At 41.8% G+C, this 24,078-nt stretch overlaps 1 protein-coding gene across 4 annotated transcripts in view; it reads left to right on the forward strand.

Moving 5' to 3' along the window:
- The window catches only part of TBX15 (T-box transcription factor 15), a 109,696-nt gene that overhangs the window by 58,393 nt on the left and 27,225 nt on the right, over nucleotides 1-24,078 (forward strand). The window contains exons 8-9 of one of the 4 annotated variants that reach the window (XR_009630648.2): nucleotides 5,179-5,360; nucleotides 7,409-7,497. The exons of 2 other annotated variants lie outside the window; for them this stretch is intronic. Coding sequence is in view for 1 of the 2 variants with exons in the window: in XM_060762574.2 (XP_060618557.2) it covers nucleotides 7,409-8,193 (785 nt within the window). In the remaining variant the exon portion in view is untranslated. Of the gene's footprint in view, nucleotides 1-5,178; nucleotides 5,361-7,408; nucleotides 9,574-24,078 lie in introns of those variants that run through there. One more of the 4 variants, XM_060762574.2, reaches the window with a different exon arrangement.

The raw sequence follows: 24,078 nt of genomic DNA on the forward strand, positions 1-24,078 counted from the left end.
AATGGTGTTTTCCAAACAAAAAAGTATGTTCTCTCTCCCTCTGACTGTCTTTGTCTCTGTCTGTATGTGTGTTTGAATGACAAGCTATGAGAAGTGTGGTAGCATAATGGTTAATGACATTTCCTACGGCCCTCTCTAGGCCTCAGGTTTTAGTCCAAGAACCTCAGATTCTGGAAGGATCCTGCACTGACAACCTACTTCGTGTCAATAAAGTGTATGGGCTTCACATTGAATTTTTCATGGAGACTTTGAACAATGGCTAAGTTTCAGGACTTAAATAAATAAATAAATGGATGGATGCACCTCCTGAAGTGATTTAGCTGTATAGTCCTGCTTGTAGGAGATTAGATAAAATTGCCTTGGTAATTCCTTTCAAATTATTCTATAAATAATTTTAATTCTTGCCAGGCATGTAGCCGGGGGGGGGGGCTATAGGGGTTTCAGCCCCCCCCCCCCCTGAAATTCTCTTGGTGCTCCGCGAGAAGGCCTTACTGGTACATTATTTAAACTGTTATGTTTATTAATATCATGATCTAATCACCATTCTCCATATATCCCATATGTATGGGAGTATTAGGGTAACGATACAAAAGGTTTGCTAGAGTAGACCCTCTTTCACCCAGACTCAGCCCCCCCCCCCCCCCCGAATCAAAATCCTGGCTACAGGCCTGACTCTTGCATTATTTTAGGTATGCATAATATCAATCTTAGTAGAGCTCATTGCCTAGGAGTAATGCATGTCTTAGGTTGCCTAGTCCAGGGGTTCTCAAACTTTTTTTAGCCACTAAGCCCCCTTTAAGGCAAAAGTTTCTTGTGGAGCCCCCAGAAATGTTTATATATTATATATGATGTGTGTATATATATATAATGGGCAATCTTTCTGACCAACACAAACTTAACTATTTCAGTGGAAGACCCTAGGGGCCATCCAGTCCAAACACCTTCTGCCTTGCAGGAAAAGTACAACAAAGCATTCCCTGAGCGGTGGGAGGGAAATAGGGTTTTGGAAGCAAGGAAGGCATGGGGTAAAGGATGTGGGTGGTGAGGAAGGTGAGGAAAAAGGCTTTTCGTAGCAAGGAAAGTGAGGAAAAATGGCTTTTGACCATAAGGGAGACGAGGAAAAAAGTCTTTTGAGGGTGATGGAAGTGAAGAAAAAAATCTTTTGTGGGCAAAGGAAGTGAGAGGAAAAGGGTTTTGGGGCCAAGGGGAAAAGGCTTTTGGGGAAAGGGGAAATGGGAGGAGCAGGAAAGAGAAGGAAAAGCTTGGAAGGGGGGGAGGAGGGGAGGGAACCACGGAGCTTCTCAGCATGCTCATGTAGCTCCAAGGGCTCCACAGAGTTAACTACTGAAGCAGTTTTGCGTAGCTCACAAGAAGGTACCAGAACAACAGCTGGATATAAAAAACAAATTGCCCGTGTTAAAACCAGACCCAGAACAATTCTTGCTCATGTGGTTGCCAGGTCAAAGTGGTTCAGAGCAAAGTTGATCTCTGGACTCATTAGACAGACAGAATTACTAACCCATCCTTCCAAATAGCCTGTAAAGTAAGTGTTGTTTCTTACCAATACCACTTTTCTTTAGGAAATGGAGGCCAGAGAGTTAAAAAGGACCCCTTGCCACAAGACCACAGCAATTGTGGCCCTCCAGTTGTTGCTGAATGGTAATTCCCATCAGTTTCAGCTGGATGACAAATGGCCAGAGAGCTGGTGTTCAACAAGTTCAGTGAAGCTGCAGAACTCTCATTACTACATTACCAAGTGAAACCTCAGTTCCTTCTTGTGTAATACCTGGGGAATACCACACACAGATACTTTCTTTACTTTCTTTCTTGGAAACTCTCCAAAGACTGGCACCTAAATGGCCTGAGGCCCAATCCCAGTCGCTAGATCAACACTTTGATTAACACTGCTTGTAATCAACTCTCACCCACCCCAAGGTATTTTCAAATGTGAAAACATGCCTTCTATTCCATCATCTATGGCCAGAAGCTCTCACTTTAGAAAATAGTGGGCACAATCTGCTTGAGCAGACTAGGTGTTTGTAGTTATACTGTACTTTTTAGTTTTATTATAGTATATTAGTGAGGGAGGGAGGACATATTTCTGAGGGCAGAGGATTCCAATTTAAGAAAGGGAGAAGGAAAGAGAGAAGGAAAGAGGGTCGCATTTGATAACACAGATCAAGGCTGGCTGCTTTTAAAATGCTTTCTCTCTTCCTCCATCCTCCAAAATGCATACAGGAACAGTTGATACCTTTGTGTATTAATTAACAATTTAGGTCTTTAATACGAATGTGTGCTAGAATTTTTAATATTTACAACATTTAAATATTGTTTCAATCTTAGGATGTAAGACTAGATTTTATTCTTATTCCTTTATTTTTCCGTTTATTCTGAATTAATATAACAGCATTTTCCAGTGGAAGTAATCCATAACAGAATAATTATTGTTTTGTACTCTGAAAAGTTGGATGGATAGACACTTAAAGCAGATTAGTTTATGTTATCATAGTGAGCTGCTGATTAATTTTGCTTAAAATGGTTTTTGTATACAAAAGAGTTTCTTCACAGTAGATGACAGTAGATGGACAAACATTGATACAAGCTTCTTCATTCAAATATTTACAAAATCACATTTTGTGTTTTAATAATAATATTAAAACAATAATAAATTGTATTTATTACCCAACATAAGGAAAATATATAGATAAAACATAAAACTATTAAAATACAAATATTAAAAGGCACAGAACAAAGATTTTAAGCACCAATACCAATAAAATACATTTAAAATCCATAGTTTAAAATTGATCTGAACCATGTAGGCTTCAACCAATACCGTACTTTGCCAAGAAACTAATTGGTAAACAGTGGAATGATTTTAGTATAAGTGTAATATGCTAATTCCTAGATGTTCCCACTAGAGATGGGCATAAGATCATAAGTTGAGCATAAGTCTGACTTGGCCACGGTAGTCCACGCTCTGGTTACATCCTGTTTAGACTACTGCAACGCTCTCTACGTGGGGTTGCCTTTGAAGACAGCTCGGAAGCTCCAACTAGTCCAACGCTCGGCAGCCATGATTTTAACAGGAGCGGAGCGCAGGGAGCATACAACCCCCCTGTTGCGCCAACTCCACTGGCTACCGATCTGCTACCGGGCTGAATTCAAAGTGCTGCCGTTGGCCTTTAAAGCCCTAAACGGTTCCGGCCCAAGCTACCTATCCGACCGCATCTCTGCCTATGAACCCACCAGGACTTTGAGATCTTCCGGGGAGACCCTGCTCTCGATCCCGCCTGCTTCTCAAGCTCGGCTGGCAGGGACGAGAGATAGGGCCTTCTCGGTGGTGGCTCCTCGGCTGTGGAACGCCTTTCCTACGGACATTAGACTAGCACCATCTCTAATGGTATTCCGCAAAAAAGTGAAGACCTGGCTGTTTGAGCAGGCGTTCCAATAATTAGTGCAATGATTGGTTAATGAACACTGGAATGGAACAATGGACAACGAATCTGGAACATGTTTTTGATGACAAGACGACAGTGAATGGGTATTGTAGTAACTGTTTATTAATTGTGTAATGTGTTAGGTTGTTAACAGTTTCTATACTGTAGCACTGAATTTTTGCTGTTCGTATTTGTTGTGAACCGCTGTGAGTCGCCTTCGGGCTGAGAACAGCGGTATATAAGTAAGGTAAATAAATTAATAAATAATAAGACTAACCATCACATCTATCTGGGTTAACATTTGGTAAGACAGATCCAGGCTCACTCCCAAGCTGCTAACATAGCCTTTCAAGGGGAGTGTTTCGAGAACTAGTTGACATACCGCTAACCTCAGGTTAGAACCCTTTAATAGTAAGCACATCTGTCTAATCTGGATTCTGTTTTCCATTCAGTTTAGCCCATTATCTCCTCCAGGTATTCATTCAGAAGAGACACTCTATACTTAGCTAAGGCTGTTTTTGAAGGCATGGAGAAATGTATGTGTATCATCAGTACACTGATAGCAGCCATGCCTCTGGATGATTCCTGCCAACAGTTTCATATAAATATTAAAAAGCATTGGGAATAGAATGGCACCTTGTAGAATGCCACACAACAGCACCTATTTTGGAGGAGTAGCTATCTCTGAGTACCACCACCTGGAACCTACCTGAGAAGTATGGCTCTGACCCCACCCCACCCCCTCCGGCATTCCAGAAGGATACCATGATTGATGGTGTTGAAGGCCACTGAGAGATAGAATCATAGAATCACAGAGTTGGAAGAGACCACATGAGCCATCTAGTCCAACTCCCTACCATGTAGGAACACACACTCAAAGCACTTCCAACAGATGGCTATCCAGCATCTGCTTAAAAATCTCCATTTCATCATTCTTCGAAGCAGCATATGCCATTGTCAAAAGAGCTCTTATCATCAAAAGGTTCTTCCTGATGTTTAGGTGGAATCTCTTTTTTCTGCTATTTGAATCCATTGTTCTGATTCCAAGTCTCTAGAGCATCATCAAACAAGCTTGCCCCTTCCTCAATGTAACATCCTTTCTTCAACTTGACTATCATGTCTCCTCTCAGCATCCCCCCCCCCCCCAAGCTAAGCATATGCAGCTCCCTTAGGCACTCCTTGTAGTGATTGACTTCCAAACTTTGGATAATTTTGGTCATCCTTCTCTGGACCTATTCCAGATTGTCAATATCCTTTTCGAATTGTGGTGCACAGAACTGTTTTAATTTCTATGTCTTTAATCATGTATTTTAATTATCTTGTGTTTTATCTATGTATTTTACTGTGTTATATTCTACCTCAAGCTGTGAAGAAAAGTGGGTGACAAATAATAATAATTGATAAAAATAATAGTAACAACAACAACAACAATATGGGCTGGAATTATGATTTATGTGCATATCAGCATATCATTAAGGGGAAAGGGATGCTGAAATAGAATGGAATGAAAATTTATGCACAAATCAGAATATCAGTAATAAACCTTTTGGGAATTGTGGCCATACAATACCCAACTCCTGAAAATTTCAGAGGAAAATGGTGTGAAGTGATCATCAGTATCACTTCAACAAAAATGTCCACCACACTAGATCGGCCAACTCCAAACGGATCATCAACCAGGCAATAAAAAGACCAATTTGTGAGGAGCCAAAAGTAATGGCAACCCTTTCCTCCACAGGAATGGCCCTCCTCGTGAGGGTGTCTTTCTTCTGCACTTGTGGATGAAGCACATCCACTATCTTGAAAAACATGGCCTGGGACATTCTGAAGTTGTGGACTGGTTCCATCAGTCCTTGCTGCTTGGGTACTCCCACCACCAACGAGACTCCCTGGGCCCCTGAGGAATCTTCACAGCTGTGGGTAGAGTATCCAAACCAGTGCCAGGACCCCCTGCAAAGCCAAGCACTGCATTGCAGGAACTCTGTCTCTTTTGCTGCTGGTCTTTGTTGCTGCGATTTATACCTGCAATGATTTGTGTCCATCATATATTGTGCTGCAACATTCGCTTGCAGCAAGCCACATAATACCAGACACACTCCAATGTGGCCTCCATCATGCTACTAGTCAGCAAAAAACCCCAACAACAAATAAAGTTTAATCTCAAATAAATGACTGTCTACAACAGGCCTCCTCAACCTGCAACCCTCCAGCTGTTTGGGCCTCCAACTCCCAGAAATGCTAGCCAGTTTGTTCAATGATCAGAATTTCTGGGAGTTGGAGGCCCAAACAGCTGGAGGGCCACAGGTTGAGGAGGTGTAGTCTACAACAATGATGGTTGTCAAATGGCAGTTGGAATATGACAGGGGAAAGCAATAGTATTGGTTACTAACAACTAAAGTGAGCACACACACACACACACACACACATTCATTTCCAAGGTGGGAAGAAAAAGAAGTCAAGAACCCAGGGATGTATGGCCACTAATAATATGAATGAATGGAGATTGTGGAGGATTCTTAGCAGGAAACATATGACAGCTTAAGGCAAACTCACCATAATATCTGTGCTCAGTGTGGTATTAACAGGATCAATGTAAAGTCAATATGGAAAGGGAAAATGTAATTGAAATCAAGATTTTTTCCCCACACAGTGTAGACAAGCCCTCGGTCTTGTACCTCATGTATTAACTATGTTATATTTAGAACAGTAGAGTGTTTTCTCTGTGTGTATTATGATCAGTGAAAATGTAGATTATTATAGAGATCCTGGCATGCTCTTGTCAGGCCATAGAACAATAGAATAATTGAGTTGGAAAAGACCACATGGACCATCCTCAGTTAACAATTTGGCCACAACTCTTTGGACCAGCCAAAGTTTCCAAACACTCTTCAAAGGTAGGCCCAAATAGAGTGTGTTGCGGTAATCCAAACAGGGTGCAACCAATACATGTACTACTATCGCCAGATCCAGTGTTTCAAAGAATGGGCGCAGATGGTGCACAGGTTTTAAATATGCAAAGTCATTTGTGGCCACTGCAGAAATCTAGGCCTTCAAGTCCAACAGTGAACACAGGAGTCCTTCCAAACTTTGGACTTCTGTCTTCAGGGGGAGTGTAGCCCTTCTAGCACAAGCTGGATCCCTATGACCTGATCTGCCTTCCAATTGATCAAAAGCACCCCTGTCTTGTCTGGATTGTCTGAATAGTAAGCATCAATTCTAGTCATTGAATCACAATGAGAGATTGACTGACTGTATCTGGGAGACGTGTCCCCATCCCTGAGAATGATATCTGGAGGGCGGTATTAACTGTTACTCTTGCTATACGTGTGATAATTTTTAATAAAACAGTTAAGGGAAAAATATCTAGGAATGCAGTATTCCTCAGGAACAAAGTAGGTGTGTTTCTTAACATAATATGTGGCACTAGATACAGACATTACAATGAAAGCAAAGCACCAGCATGGGTTTAGGGATTATTTTTCTTGTACCAGCTTCCACTGTTTTTATGATTTCCATTTTTGTTGGCAATACTTAAAAATCTGTTTACGTGCTAAGAATAGTCAATGAGAAGGCCCATTTGCTCTTTCCTTTCTCTTTGCTTTATTTGCTGTGCATAGTAAGGGTTTCTGGAGACCACAGGTATTTCCTTTGCATGTAGTCAGGCTCACACCACTGGAGTGGGATTGGCAAGAGAAAAATCCCATCCATTCCCAGTTTAAGCTTTATTGCATGGTTCATTGCAGGCATGCTGTTGTAACACAACACCTCCTTTACTATTCTACCAATTACAGTTCCAAAAAATCCAGCTAGATAGAGAATAAGGAGGAAAGTTGAGGTTGGGAGATATAAAAAAGACTTTGTAAAAAGCAACTTCTTTGTCATAGGCTTTCTTAACATACCTGTACTTTTTTTTTGCTTTTATTTTGGATTCATGAATTGCTTAGAATGATTTTTGATTTATTTTCTAGGGGGCAGCACAGGCACTTCCCCAACTACTTCAAGTACAGGAACCCCCTCACCTTCTGCATCTTCTCACCTGCTTTCTCCGTCATGTTCACCACCAGCCTTTCATTTGCCTCCCAATTCTTTCAATGTTGGTTGCCGGGAGAGCCAACTCTGTAACCTTAACCTCTCTGATTACCCTCCATGTGCAAGAAGCAACATGACTGCCTTGCAGAGCTACCCTGGGCTGAGCGACAGTGGATACAATCGGCTCCAGAGTGGTGCTGGTTCTGCCATTCAGCCCTCTGAAAATTTCATGCCTCAGCGGACCCAATCCTTAATCTCAGGAATACCTATGCCTTCTTCACTGCCTAACAATGGCAAGATGGAGTCCTACAATGGCCAGCTGGGATCATTGCCAACTTCTCAGTTCCAGTATGTCATGCAAGCAGGTAATTCTGCTTCCAGCTCTTCTTCTTCTCCCATGTATAGCAGTGGGCACATGCAACAGAGCTCCTACAATGCCTTCTCCCTTCATAACCCATACAATCTGTATGGGTACAATTTCTCAGCTTCTCCAAGATTGGCAGGAAGCCCTGAGAAACTAGCCACTACCCAAAGCACTTTACTTTGCTCTTCACCTTCCAATGGAGCCTTTGGAGAGAGGCAGTATCTCCCAGCTGGGATGGATCATGGGATGCATATGATCAGTCCTCCCAGCAACAACCAGCCAACAGCCAATGCCTGCGAAAATAGACAGTATGGGGCTGTTCCAGGACCCTCCTCACAAATGTCTGTGCATATGGTCTAACTGGCACAACTCCTCATTTTGGTCAACAATGGGAGAAAATCTCATTATTTCTACTATGGTGATTTTATCCTTGTTGCTTTGCAGTAGAAAAGAGGACGTGTATTTGAATGATGTGTATTTGAAATGCAAGTGATCTCTAGCTATATTCCAAAGAACATGACAGCTGCACATTGGAATTAAAAGGCTTTTGTAACTGAATAGCTACTTCTCTCAACGGATTTCTTTCAAAATGGCATTGTTTGCAAAACAATGCCAGAAGTATTTGGCAGGGGTGGAGTGACCTATATGGTATATGCAATAATTATCTGATTTTGGTGCAAATTCTTCACAACAGCAGAAAATCCCATGGTGGTCCTGCTGTTTCTTCCATGTTTTCCAGATGCAGCCAACAGTCCCTGAAGACCTCATCTCATAACATTGCACTTCTTTTTTCTTGCCTTCTGTAACTATTAATTCAAATCCATTGTAACAAAAGAACATTGTGTATGAATGAAAAATTCTTTCTCTTCCCCACCTTTGGAGTTTGTGGTGCTTCCAAGAGAAAAATAAATTTTCATTACTGAAGTTTCTCAGATTGAAAGGTGATGTGCACAGGAGTAGCCATTCATGTTAAAGGTTTACTGTAAGTTTGATGATATGCTTAGTAGGGGGAGGCAAGATCTCTATCACATGGGATCCCATTTTGAAAATGCTGTGAAGGGGGAGATAATGTTTATTTGTACAGTTGGCGACATAAAAAAATGGCAAATCATACTACATCTACTACTAATCTACATACTAATCCAAATTAAAATCTAATCTAAATCTACTCAAAACCACCCACAAAGCCCATAATTGAAATTGAAGTTTCTGAACTGGTTTTATATTGAACAATGGCAAAAAAAAAAAAGGCCACAAGAGTACATATTCTAGCTCCAACTACCTTGCAAGTTCGACAAAGGTATGTTAACGCTTAATGGAAGGAACAGGAAACATCATTAGCCCTTATGGTATCCTTCAAGTTTGGACGAGAAATAGTGCCTTATGAAAATACTGCTCCCTTTTGTTTTTTGTTTTTTCTAGCTCTTTGTGTAATAAGCAAAGAAATAATGCTCAAGCTAAGAAGTTTAAGTATGTGTGAAAAAACCAAATGCAAAGTAACAGAATACAGAAACTGCCATATAGAGATTTGTTTTGATGTGTTGTAGATAAATGTATTTATGTCTCTAGTGTGTGGGAGAGGGAGGGTATTCAACATAATGAACATTAAAGAGGTAATAAATGGGCATGTAAAATATATATATCAAGAAAGAAAGAAGTATAAAGCTTTGCCCTGTGCAGGGAACTCTTGTTTCTAGGTGAAAGAAACATGACCGATGCAAAATAAACATTTGTTCCTTTTGTGTTTTGTCTCTCTGGAAGTAAAAGATTTCAAAGTGCTGGTTTTGCTTATTGAGAATGAAAGAAAATATGATATCATTTAGAATGGAAGAAGATATGATATCAATAAAGACTTACAGAGGCCTCTTCTTCCTTGGGATAAGCCTAGCTTCCTCCACGTTCCTCCACATATCCATAAACAATTGAATTCTAGACCAGTGTTGCCTCTCTATTGTGCATTAGGTAGATTACATGGCTTTTAACAACTATTCTTTGTAGAATACAGCTTTACTTTTTAATGCATTCAGTATACATTCAGACATGTCCCTTTAAAGCAGTGGTTCCCAAGCTGTGGTCCATGGACCACCAGTGGTCCCGAAGAACTAAAATATGGTCTCACCGTTACTACAGCATTGCAACAAAAGCGATTTGTCTTGCGGAGCCCTCTTATAGTGCTGGGGCTTATTAAATACGGTTTTCTGTGAGCGAGAAGACGGCAACTACTAGATGTCATATGTTCTGTATCAGAAACTAGAGCTGATATGGTCTATCCAATGCAATTTTCTGAACCAGCACCCCAGATAACCAAACGAAATCCAAAGTTAACCAAAAGCCAATGTGGAACCCTTTTGGTACTAATGTTGGGAGAGTGGTCCCTGGTCAAAAAAAGATTGGGAACTACTGCTTTAAGGAAATCTGTTAAATACAACTGTCAAAAGGCTCTGGGGGATAGGTTATATGATTATTATTATGATGAATGAATCTTTTCCAAGTTCTACCATAATGAGGAGATGGTACAATCAGTTATTTTACAAGTTATAAAAAGGCAAATCCTCTTTACAAAGCAACAGATTTGCCTCTGACCATGGCACATTAGTACTCACAAGACATAGAAATAGTATACATGTACACAAACAAAGTTGAAAAATACCACCATCCTTTAGATCTGCTAGCAAATACACTCTCTGTACAGAGGACTTGGAGAGTGGTTAGAGCAGGTATGGGCAAACTTGGTCCCTCCAAGTGTTTTGGACTTCAACTCCCACAATTCCTAACAGCCTACCAGTCCAAAACACCTGGTTTGTCCATGCCTGGGCTAGAGAATCACATTTCCGAAAAAAGTGTACACTACACAGTCAAACCTGAGGGCAAGCAAAACCAATAGTTTATTGTTGTGTCCACAAAATCTAAACCTAGCTTTAGTTCCAGGCAGCCAGGTCCGTAGCCAGGATTTTATTCTGGGGGGGGGGGGGGCTGAGTCTGAGTGAAAGGGGGTCTACCCTAGCAAACCTTTTGTATCGTTACCCCAATACCCCCATGCATATGGGATATATTGAGCATGGTGATCAGATGTTGAATATTTGTTAAACATAACAGTTTAAATAATGTACCAATAAGGCCTTCTCGCGGACCACCATGAGAATTTTCGGGGGGGGGGGGGGGGAGGGCTGAAGCCCCTCAAGCTCCCCCCCCCCCCCGGCTAAATGCTTGCAAGCAGCCTTCTAGTAGTGAAAAATCAGCTTCTTCCCCTTTCAAGATCCCATTTCCAAAGAGAAAAGGTGGCTGAGCAGAGACATGAGAACCATGTTTAACTATTTGAAAAGAGGAGGGGGGGGGGGGGAGTTTTGCTCTGGAGACTAGGAAGCTAATCACACAGAGGGTGACCTCCATTTCTACATACTTCAAATGTGAAATCCCAGGGAGCCCATCAAAGAACATGCAACCTGTTCCATGGGTTACCTGTGAGATTCCATCTCCGTAGTGTGTAGAAACGGGTGGCTTTAAAAGACAGGCTGGAATCAACTCCACTTGTCTCCCTGCACTTAGAAATGGACATTTTTCCACGAGATGGGAAATGGTGCATTTGCCCATTTTCAGTCCGTTTTCTGATGTTTCAGTGTGGACGTGCACATGAGCAATCTTTTCATGCCCCTCAATGCCACCATAGCTCATCAGATACAGGGGAAAGACTGGTAAACAATTGTTGCCTCCTTATTTTGGAAAAAAAGTTGCTGAAACGGTGAAATTTCAAACCTTTGAAATTCTAAATTGTATGATTTTTTAAAAAAAATGAAAAAAGAACCTGTGACTTCCCATTAAATGATCACATCACAGTGTTTGAAATTGCAGTTATAGCAACATATTTTAAAAGAGGAGGATAAATGTGTGATGAGGAATGAAGTACATGTTTTAACTAGAAACGGGCAGAGGCACATCCTTGTGTGATGGGGGTGAGTAAATTCTCTGACTTCTTTCAAGACAGAACACTATGAAACGTGATGGGGAGAAGATGCTACTTTCCATTCCTCCTACCCCCTAGTGTGATGAGGTCCTAGGACATGGAGTAATAGTTCCAAATTTGAGGGAAAGAGATTCCACCTACATATTAGGAAGAACTTTCTGACATTACAGTAGAGTTTGCTATCTTAGTCTATGTTATGTAATTTTTAAGCAGGCTGAATGGCCATCTGTCAAGAATGTATTTTCCTTCATGGCAGTGAGTTGAACTGGATTGCCCTTGTAGTCTTTTCCAATTCTATAATTTTATTCTTTGTTTCCCCGCTTTTCAAGTTATGTCATGTCCCTTCAAGTCATTTCTGATATAAAATAACCTTAAGGCAAACCTCTCATGGGTTTTCTTGACAATATTTGTTCAGCAGGAATTTGCTTTTTTCTGAGGCTGAAAGAGTGTTACTTGCCCGAAGCCAGCTAGTAATTTTCCATGAGCTGGGATTTGAATCATGGCCTATAGTTTCCTTGTCCAATAATCCTACCACTACATCACATTGGTTTTCCCCATTTCAAAAATGAGGCATACCATTATTTAACCCATGAAATGTAATTTTCATAATAAAATCTAAGCCAAGTATTTCGGAGACTGATTTGGACACTGCTTCCAGGAGGATTTTCTGTTCAGGTTCTACTTAGGCTGGATCTCCATTACCCTATATCCCAGGATCTGCTCCCAGACAATCTGCTTCAAACTGGATTATATGAGTCTCCACTGCCATATAATCTGGAATAAGCAGATAATCTGGGATCAGATTCTGGAATATAGGGCAGTAAAGAAGGGGTCTCAGGGCCCTTACAGACAGGTCTTATATCCCTGGATATAATCCCAGGTTTACTGCTCTAAACTGGATTATATGAGGCCGTACTGCCAGATAATCTGGATAAACAGAAAACCTGGGTTGTTCTAGGTTTTTCGGGCTGTATGACCATGTTCTAGAAGCATTCCTTCCTGATGTTTCGCCTACATCTATGGATGACCTCACAACCTCTGAGTATGCCTGCCATATATGCAGAGGCGGCCCTAGGTAATTTTCAAAGGTAAGCAAACATTATTTTGGCGCCCCCCCCCCCAACCAATCACTGAAAAATAAAACATAGAAGGTAGAGGTGAATAAAAGAGTTACCTTACAAACCAGAAATTTACTTACAACATTATGTTCATATAGTTACATTACCTAGAATTAACACAAATTAACTTTTTTTAGAATGCAAATATTTTATTAAACTTAGCAACAATTTTAAGTTTTTGTTGTTATTTTTGGTCTACAAGTACTACACAAAGGTTTATTGGTCATGCTGTCTCTTCAAAAGATTTTTCAGATTAGGGTCTTGCTAATAACAGAGAACTCAAACCCATGCTTGTTGGGTCTGTAAATCAGATTTGTTTTGGAGAACGCAGCCCTAGGAGAATAGACACCTCCTTTTTAAGAAAGCGAACTCTTGTCCTTCAAAAGTGCCATGCCAGCCTGGACCATTGCAATGGGTGTGGCAACACAGCCAGCATCTGGCCCCTTCACTTGACTGGATACTTTAACATCCAGTTTTTTTTTTTTAACACAAATAAACTTGAACACTTTTAAAATTAAAAAGATATTTTTCTGGCTTTCAATTTTGAAAACTCGTGTACTATTATATCTGTTTCCATTTCATCCAACAAGCCATTTTCAATGGCCAAGGTTGCTAGTCCACTCAAGCGCTCTTGACTCAAAGTTGATCTTAAGTACGTTTTTATAAGTTTTAATTTTGAAAAACTCCTTTCACCGCTGGCCACAGATACTGGAAGTGTTAACAGAATTCTCAATGCAAGATAAACATTTGGGAAAGTATCCACATAACCACGTTTGGTTATGAAAGACAACGCTTTAGCTGGATGACTTCCTGGGGGCAGCATGGTTGCAAATATTTGTAGCTCTTCAAACAGATCATCACCATTCACATCACAGTCTTCACTATCAGCCAAAATGGTTTGAAGGTGTTGACAGGCATTCTTCAATTCTGTTTCATTCAAACTTTTCCCAAGGCTTGAAATATCATACTGGGATCAGATCTTGGGATATAGGGCCTGTCTGGAAGGGCCCCTAGACCCCTTCTACACTGTCCTTATAACCCAAGATCCCATCCCAGGTTATCTGCTTTGAACAGGATTATATGAGTCCACACTGCCAGATAATCTGGGATAAACAGAAAACCTGGGATCAGATCTTGGGATATAGGGCCTGTCTGGAAGGGCCCCTAGACCCCTTCTACACTGACCTTATAACCCAAGATCCGATCCCAGATTATATGCTTTGAACTGGATTATATGAGTCTGCACTGCCAGATAATCTGGGATAAACAGAAAACCTGGGATCAGATCTTGGGATATAGGGCCTGTCTGGAAGGGTCCCTAGACCCCTTCTACACTGTCCTTATAACCCAAGATCCGATCCCAGGTTATCTGCTTTGAACTGGATTATATGAGCCCACACTGCCAGATAATCTGGGATAAACAGAAAACCTGGGATCAGATCTTAGGATATAGGGCCTGTCTGGAAGGGCCCCTAGACCCCTTCTACACTGTCCTTATAACCCAAGATCCGATCCCAGGTTATCTGCTTTGAACTGGATTATATGAGCCCACACTGCCAGATAATCTGGGATAAACAGAAAACCTGGGATCAAATCTTGGGATATAGGGCTTGTCTGGAAGGGCCCCTAGACCCCTTCTACACTGTCCTTATAACCCAAGATCCAATCCCAGGTTATCTCATATAATCCAGTTCAAAGCAGATAACCTGGGATCGGATCTTGGGTTATAAGGACAGTGTAGAAGGGGTCTAGGGGCCCTTCCAGACAGGCCCTAGACCCCTTCTACACTGTCCTTATAACCCAAGATCCGATCCCAGGTTATCTACTTTGAACTGGATTATATGAGCCCGACCCACCAGATAATCTGGGATAAACAGAAAACCTGGGATCAGATCTTGGGATATAGGGCCTGTCTGGAAGGGTCCCTAGACCCCTTCTACACTGTCCTTATAACCCAAGATCCGATCCCAGGTTATCTACTTTGAACTGGATTATATGAGTCTGCACTGCCAGATAATCTGGGATAAACAGAGAACCTGGGATCAGATCTTGGGATATAGGGCCTGTCTGGAAGGGTCCCTAGACCCCTTCTACACTGTCCTTATAACCCAAGATCCGATCCCAGGTTATCTGCTTTGAACTGGATTATATGAGTCCGCACTGCCAGATAATCTGGGATAAACAGAAAACCTGGGATCAGATCTTGGGATATAGGGCCTGTCTGGAAGGGCCCCTAGACCCCTTCTACACTGTCCTTATAACCCAAGATCCGATCCCAGGTTATCTGCTTTGAACTGGATTATATGAGTCCACACTGCCAGATAATCTGGGATAAACAGAAAACCTGAAATCAGATCTTGGGATATAGGGCCTGTCTGGAAGGGTCCCTAGCCCCCTTCTACACTGTCCTTATAACCCAAGATCCGATCCCAGGTTATCTGCTTTGAACTGGATTATATGAGTCCGCACTGCCAGATAATCTGGGATAAACAGAAAACCTGGGATCAGATCTTAGGAGTATATAGGGCCTGTCTGGAGGGGCCCCTAGACCCCTTCTACACTGTCCTTATAACCCAAGATCCGATCCCAGGTTATCTCATATAATCCAGTTCAAAGCAGATAAACTGGGATCGGATCTTGGGTTATAAGGACAGTGTAGAAGGGGTCTAGGGGCCCTTCCAGACAGGCCCTAGACCCCTTCTACACTGTCCTTATAACCCAAGATCCGATCCCAGGTTATCTACTTTGAACTGGATTATATGAGCCCGACCCACCAGATAATCTGGGATAAACAGAAAACCTGGCATCAGATCTTGGGATATAGGGCCTGTCTGGAAGGGCCCCTAGACACCTTCTACACTGTCCTTATAACCCAAGATCCGATCCCAGGTTATCTGCTTTGAACTGTATTATATGAGTCTGCACTGCCAGATAATCTGGGATAAACAGAAAACCTGGGATCAGATCTTGGGATATAGGGCCTGTCTGGAAGGGTCCCTAGACCCCTTCTACACTGTCCTTATAACCCAAGATCCGATCCCAGATTATCTGCTTTGAACTGGATTATATGAGTCCACACTGCCAGATAATCTGGGATAAACAGAAAACCTGGGATCAGATCTTGGGATATAGGGCCTGTCTGGAAGGGTCCCTAGACCCCTTCTACACTGTCCTTATAACCCAAGATCCGATCCCAGGTTATCTACTTTGAACTGGATTATATGAGTCTGCACTGCCAGATAATCTGGGATAAACAGAGAACCTGGGATCAGATCTTGGGATATAGGGCCTGTCTGGAAGGGTCCCTAGACCCCTTCTACACTGTCCTTATAACCCAAGATCCGATCCCAGGTTATCTACTTTGAACTGGATTATATGAGTCTGCACTGCCAGATAATCTGGGATAAACAGAGAACCTGGGATCAGATCTTGGGATATAGGGCCTGTCTGGAAGGGTCCCTAGACCCCTTCTACACTGTCCTTATAACCCAAGATCCGATCCCAGGTTATCTGCTTTGAACTGGATTATATGAGTCCACACTGCCAGATAATCTGGGATAAACAGAAAACCTGGGATCAGATCTTGGGATATAGAGCCTGTCTGGAAGGGCCCCTAGACCCCTTCTACACTGTCCTTATAACCCAAGATCCGATCCCAGGTTATCTGCTTTGAACTGTATTATATGAGTCCACACTGCCAGATAATCTGGGATAAACAGAAAACCTGGGATCAGATCTTGGGATATAGGGCCTGTCTGGAAGGGTCCCTAGACCCCTTCTACACTGTCCTTATAACCCAAGATCCGATCCCAGATTATCTGCTTTGAACTGGATTATATGAGTCCACACTGCCAGATAATCTGGGATAAACAGAAAACCTGGGATCAGATCTTGGGATATAGGGCCTGTCTGGAAGGGTCCCTAGACCCCTTCTACACTGTCCTTATAACCCAAGATCCGATCCCAGGTTATCTACTTTGAACTGGATTATATGAGTCTGCACTGCCAGATAATCTGGGATAAACAGAAAACCTGGAATCAGATCTTGGGATATAGGGCCTGTCTGGAAGGGTCCCTAGCCCCCTTCTACACTGTCCTTATAACCCAAGATCCGATCCCAGGTTATCTGCTTTGAACTGGATTATATGAGTCCGCACTACCAGATAATCTGGGATAAACAGAAAACCTGGAATATGAGGATTTAAAGATTGAACTGCAAAGACTCTGGCACAAGCCAGTGAAAATGGTCCCAGTGGTGATTGGTACACTGGGTGCAGTGCCTAAAGACCTTGGCCTGCACTTAAACACAATCAGCACTGACAAAATCATGATCTGCCTGCCAGCTGCAGAAGGCGACCTTACTGGGATCTGCATGCATTATTCACCTATACATCACACAGTCCTAGATACTTGTGAAGTGTCCCACGTGTGATCCAATACAACTTTCTGCCCCATATAACAACAACAACAACAAAAACAACAACAAACCCACAAACAACAGCAAGTCAAAGTTATACCAGGTTCCCTCATCCTTTCTGCCCCATATAATAAAATAATGATAATAATAATAATAATAATAATAATATAACAATAACAGTAAGTGGGGCCAGGAAGTTCTTGGATGCAGAGGGGAAGACTCCAACTCCCACTATTCCTCGCAGCCACAGGCCCTTTCCTTGTAAGCAGGTGACTAGAACTGACCTGGCCTTGAGCCCCTCCTGCTCCTCCCCGATCTTGAATAACTGGAGGCACGCGGGCGCCTCCTCGCACACAGCTGCTCTCGCCTCCTCCTGCACGCACGCACACAGGCACAGAGTGGAGGGAAACACACGAGCCCGCCTTTCCCCGTCCAACTGTGGGGCGCATGCGCAGAGCCAGAAGGGAGGCTGCGGACTCTGTGTAGCCTTCAAGAGGGAGAGGGAGGCAGAGAAAGGTTGCCGAGGGGAGGGGGCATTTACAAAGGCGCCCTTGTGCCTCTGGCAAAAAAAACAACTATTCAGCGGTCGCTTACCTAGCGTAATGCAAAAGCCGCCCCTGCATATATGCAGGCGAAACGTCAGGAGAGAATGCTTCTAGAACATGGCCATACAGCCCAAAAACCCTACAACAACCCAGTGATTCCAGCCATGAAAGCCTTCAGCAATACACAGAAAACCTGGGATCATATCCTGGAATATAGGACCTGTCTGGAAGGGCCCTGAGTTGAATGGCATCTATGCAAGATTATATACATATGTGCTCACACACACACTGTTTATCTCAGTGAAGCTTACAATTTCCAGTGCATTATGCTTATACCAGAGACAAAGTGGACTGCCCAATAACTAGATATACTAAATCACAATGTATTGGAAAGAGAGAGAGAGAGCGGGGTGGGATTGGAGGGAAAAAAACAATTGACAACTATCTTCAAAGAAAGAAGCCGTCAACAGCATCTAATGTTAGCATCAAAATAACAACCTCCACAGCAAAAGAGGGTTGAGTATTTGCAGTGTGGTACTAGAACGGTTTCCCATTGGCAAGTGAGTCAGCCAAGGCTGTATTTTCTCACCGTATCAGTTTATATGCAAAACATATCATATGGAAAGGCAGGTGTGAAAAGCCAAGAAAGGAATGTCAACTATTTGGATAGGTAGGTGGCATCACACAACTAAAGCTAAGGAAGGGAGTGTGAAAGCAGAGTTACAACTTAATATTAAGAAGACAAAAGGAAAGACCACAAATGATTTCCATGATTTTAAAGTATGTAGCAAAGAGTTACTTTAGCAGGAGCAGCAAAGTAGCAAAGTAGTTAAAGATTTCCTATATCTTAAGTCAAATATTAATCAAAGTGAAGACTACAGTCAAGGAAACAAAAAGACCAGAAAAAGACTAATACAATAGAGTCTCGCTTATCCAGCATAAATGGGCTGGCAGAATGTTAGTTGGATTAAGGAAAAGCCTATTAAACATCAAATTACATTATGATTTTACAAATTAAGCACCAAAACATCACGCTTTACAAAAAACCAACAGAAAAAGCAGTTCAATACCCGATAACATTATGTAATAATTAGTATATTTATGAATTTAGCACCAAAACACTGCAATGCACTGAAACAGCTGTGGATCTGGGCAGACTGCATTGGATAATACAGAACATTGGATGAGCGAAGGTTGGATAAGCGAAATTCTATGTAGTAGGAAAGGTAGTTATATACCAAAATCAGAACCATCCAGACCATAATATTTCTGGTTTCTATGTCTGGTTATGAAAACTGGAAAGTAAAGAAATCTAATCAGAAGAAAACTGGCACATTCATAATTTGATGCCAGAAAAGGATTTTGTTGACACCATGGATTGCTAAACCAAACAAACAAACAACAACAAACAAATGTGCTCTAAAGTAAATGAAGCCTAAACTCTCACTAGAAGCCAAGATGGTTCTACTGAAGCTGTTGTAATGAGAACATCTCATGATGTGACTCATTGGGGAAGGTGATAATGCGCTGAAGTGGAAGGAAAAGTGCATTACAGAATGATATATTCAATCAGGAACTCAGGGCTCTAAGCATAGCAATTAATCTTGGAATCTGTTTTTAAAAATATTTTTATTCTAAAAACAAAAACAATATGATTACACACTAGTAATAGTACATACAAACAAGTGTTTAGATTATATATTATTAAAAACTATACATCTACTTTTAGTCTATTGCAACTACAACACTACAAACTAAGTACCTACTAAAAATAACAGAATGCGAACTCAAAAATAAAACAAAAAGAAAGATACACACACAAAAACACAAAACTAACAGACAAGCAAAAATATCATCTACAAACATCTCACTGATCATCTTATTTATTAGTCTACTCCAGGGGTCCTCAAACTTTTAAAACAGAGGGCCAGTTCACAGTCCCACAGACTGTTGGGGGCGGGGGGATGGACGGACTAGTTTGAAAAAAGAAAATGAAGAAATTCCTATGCTGGCAGCATATTTTCAGTTCTAACAGGAAAGCAGAGAGAAACAAAATCTGGACTGCATACCTAGCCAGAGCAACTCTGGCTCCTCTTCCTACAAGGTGGAAATTCCATGTCGATGTGATTGCTTCCCCTGAATGTTCCGGGAGGAGTCCAAACTGGAGATTCCACTCCAGAGATTGTAGTCCACCCTGGTGCAGCAGAGCCTCAGACTAACATGAGAGTACAGGGCTTCCAGCAGACTGGACAGCCAATGTATCTTGTGGTTAGGTACCTCAGCCTGCGTACCTTTGCCTGCTTTACACTTGCTCTTCTCAGCTTTGGGAAATTGCTGTCCACTGAGGGAAGTTTGGGTTAGTTCACTTGGTGTGCATTTTATTTCTGGCACTGTATGTTTTTCTTCAAAAAGAGAGAGAGGGAGAGAGAGAGCAAGATAGGGAGGGAGACTGGAGTTATAATATGAAGAAAATGATGCTGTTTTACCTTGCTGTTAAACTGGACAGCACACATTTTGTTGCCTCAAATGTGCTTTCTTTCCATAATGTTGTGCTTCTACCATTTTAAAATTGAACTTTCTTTTTTATTGTTTCTTTAAGAATGTGCATTTATACATTATTTGATATTTATAAAGTACATTTTCTTATTTTAAAAACACATAAAAATCAGGGTGTTTTTCAGAGGGGTGGTGGAACATATTAATAGCATTTCAATGCATTTAAATGTGAATATTCACTTTGAGATAAGAATGCTTTGACTTAAGAACATGGTCATGGAACAAATTAAGTCAAGGTATCATTGTATTTGAAATAAGGAACAATTTTAACCAACTTAAAACTTATCAGAAGGCAGTTCCTGAGTTACAAACATAGTTAAGAAAGGGGGTGAGACAACAGAAAGTGACAGACATCACATTCATCTCTCTTGTGGGAGAGCCACCCTAAGCCTGTGAGTTAGTGCTAGTGTGAGAGTACCTGCAATCTTAAGCAGGGTAAACTCATGACCTTTGTTGGGGCCTCATTTTGCACCAGGCACCAGGACTGCTCGTGGCCTCTTCCTCCGCCAGGCGCCAGGAGTGCAGCTCGCCCTGGGCCTAGCACAAAGCCTGCTTGTGGCCTTCAGTGGGGCGGCAGATGGAGAAGATCCCTGTGTGGCCTCCTCCTCCGCCAGTGTCACACACCAAGGCTGGGAAGGCACCTTTAAACCAATCTCACATACCAGAACTCAGTTTGTAAGCAAACCAGATTATTAAGGAATAAATGTAGCTTCAGCAAAAATTGGTCAAAAGATCAAAACTCAATACAAAATATAATCCATTTAAAACAAGGCACTTGAAAGCAATAATCCATAAGTTCAGGATATAGACAAGATATTTAAACTGAAGTCTTTAACAAATACAGCAACCCAGAAGATCAAAAGTACACAGCAGCTATAACATAAATCCAAAAATATGGGAGACCAGGAAACCACTTGATACTTTTACTTACTTAGGTGATCCCTCGTTGTTTGAGTAGGATTGTCTTCCAAGATCGATGTACTGGCGGTGAGTATGTAGGTGATAGGGCTGGGCGGTTTCGTTTCGTAATTTCGTAATTCGTTTAAAATTCGTTATTTTTTTATAACGAAGCGATATTGAACCATTCAGGAGCAACTAAAAAACGAAACGAATTTTTCCAATTCGTTTCGTAATTGTTTCGTTACTGCTTCGTTATTGATTCGTTATTGTTTCGTAAATGTTTCCGCATGTCTGGTGCAAGTTTTAGGGTTGCAGTTTGTTTTCTCAGTGAAAAAAAATATAATTATCACACCAACAGTCAACAACAGAGGGAGAGGGAAGCTTCAGAAGTTTTTTTAGCGTATTACACGATCACGGCCGCCATTAACGAATCGATTCGTAATCGATTCGTAATTGTTTCGTAATTGTTTTATGATTTCCGAAATTTCGTAAATATCGAACTTTTTTTAAGGAAAATTTCGGAATTCTTTTAAATAACGAAACGCAAAAGCCACCTAAAAACGAATCGAGTTTAGAAACAAATTTTTCCGTGTTTGGACAGCCCTAGTAGGTGACTGTGGAGCCCTATTCTTGATTTGCATGTTCTCCCGCAGTGAGGGCATTGGTTTCCAGGTGGAAGGCGGTCCTGATTGGGGTTGGCTTGATGCACCCTCCTTTTAGCACGTTTTTCTCTTTCGCCCTCTATTCGTGCCTCTTCAAATTCTACAGCACTGCTGGTCACAGCTGACCTCCAGTTAGAGCACTCAAGGGCCAGGGCTTCCCAGTTCTCAGTGTCTATGCCAGAGTTTTTAAGGTTGGCTTTGAGCCCATTTTAAAATCTCTTTTCCTTCCCACCAACATTCCGTTTTTCATTCTTAAGTTCAGAGTAGAGACAGTAGCTGGGCATCCGGACAACGTGGCCGGTCCAGTGGAGTTGGTGGCGGAGGACCACTGCTTCAATGCTGGTGGTCTTTGCTTCTTCCAGCACACTGACATTTGTTCACTTGTCCTCCTAAGGGATTTCCAGGATTTTTCAGAGGCACCGCTGATGGAATTGTTCTAGGAGTTGCATGTGACGTCTGTAGATAATCCACATCTTGCAGGTGTACAGCAGGATTGGGAGGACAATAGCTTTATAAACAAGCACCTTGGTATCCCTACAGATGTCCTGGTCCTCAGACACTCTGTGCTTCATTCAGGAAAATGCTGCACTCACAGAGCTCAGGCGGTGTTGTATTTCAGTGTCAATGTTGACTTTGGTGGAGAGGTGGCTGCCAAGGTAGTGGAAATGGTCAACGTTTTCTAATGTTACACCATTAAGCTGTATTTCTGGCATTGGAGAGGGGTTGGCTGGTGACTGCTAGAAGAGCACTTTGGTTTTCTCAATGTTCAATGACAGGCTGAGCTTCTCGTATTGGAGCATGAGTCCATGAATAAACACACAGAAAAACCTAAGTCCATGAATCCCATACACATGAGAAAACTTGAGAGAGGAACCTGAATCATAGAATCATAGAGTTGGAAGAGACCTTGTGGGCCATTCAGTCCAACCCCCTGCCAAGAAGCAGGAAAATTGCATTCAAAGCACCCCCAACAGATGGCCATCCAGCCTCTGTTTAAAAGTCTCCAAAGAAGGAGCCTCCACCACACTCTGGGGCAGAGAGTTCCACTGCTGAACAGCTTTCACAGTCAGGAAGTTCTTCCTGATGTTCAGATGGAATCTCTTTCTTGAAGCATATAATTTGAAACCAGATACTGGCTCCTCTAAACCTTCCTTATACCTAAGAAACTATGGTGCTTCCCTTGGGAACTCTCTGCAGGGCCCCTTCTCATTAACAGGCTCTGGGAACAGCACCTCCCTTCAGCTGCTTGCCTTTGTTGACAAATTTCCCTTCTATCTAACTCAGGAGAAACAGGGGAATCAGGAAGAGACACATCTGAAGTTACTACATTCTGATCAGAGGCTGACCTTGGTTCCCTTGAAAAATCTAACTCAGGCCTGTCAGCCTCTGAATCGGTCTCTAACTGCAAATCCATTGCTGGCCTAACATTCCCAGAATCCCCAGCCCCATCAGGTACAGAACTAGAGTCCTGTGAGTCCTCAGATACTGGCACAATCTCCTCTGAAACCTCAGACATTCGTACAATCATAGGCTGTACCACAACAGCTAGACACTGCAAGGAGGCCTCCAGCACGCAGCTCATAACTCGGATCACTGGATGCATCTCAAAGTGAGAAAAAGTTACTCTGGTTTCTCTTCAGATCATATAAATCTTTCACCTTTTACCTCGTAGCAATGTTTTAAAAACCTGTTGGATAGTTCGTTTCTTAATTTCACTGTTGGGCTTCAAATACGATGTTCCAAATCCTGGAACACTGAGCTTGGGACTCATTCTGTATCTGCAGGGAAATGACCAAGCAATTCTGTTCTATGACATGACAAGGTGAATAAATGCCTCATTGTGTTTCCTGCATATATCAATGTAATATCTTCAGTTGCCATTTAATAGAAGTCAAGTGTAACAGAAATTTTCTCTGTCCACAACTGTAATATCTTTATTTCCCCCCTTATCAGTTCATAGCATAACTGGACTACTGGGAAATGCTTTAGTTCAGCATTCTGGTACTATTAATTAATTTCCTCTTAGCACCTTTATAGCTATAGTAGAACAAGATTATTAATGATATATCTGAATTATTGCTCTAAC

The sequence above is a fragment of the Anolis sagrei genome, chromosome 2, assembly GCF_037176765.1.
Source record: "Anolis sagrei isolate rAnoSag1 chromosome 2, rAnoSag1.mat, whole genome shotgun sequence".
Lineage (NCBI taxonomy): Eukaryota > Metazoa > Chordata > Lepidosauria > Squamata > Dactyloidae > Anolis > Anolis sagrei.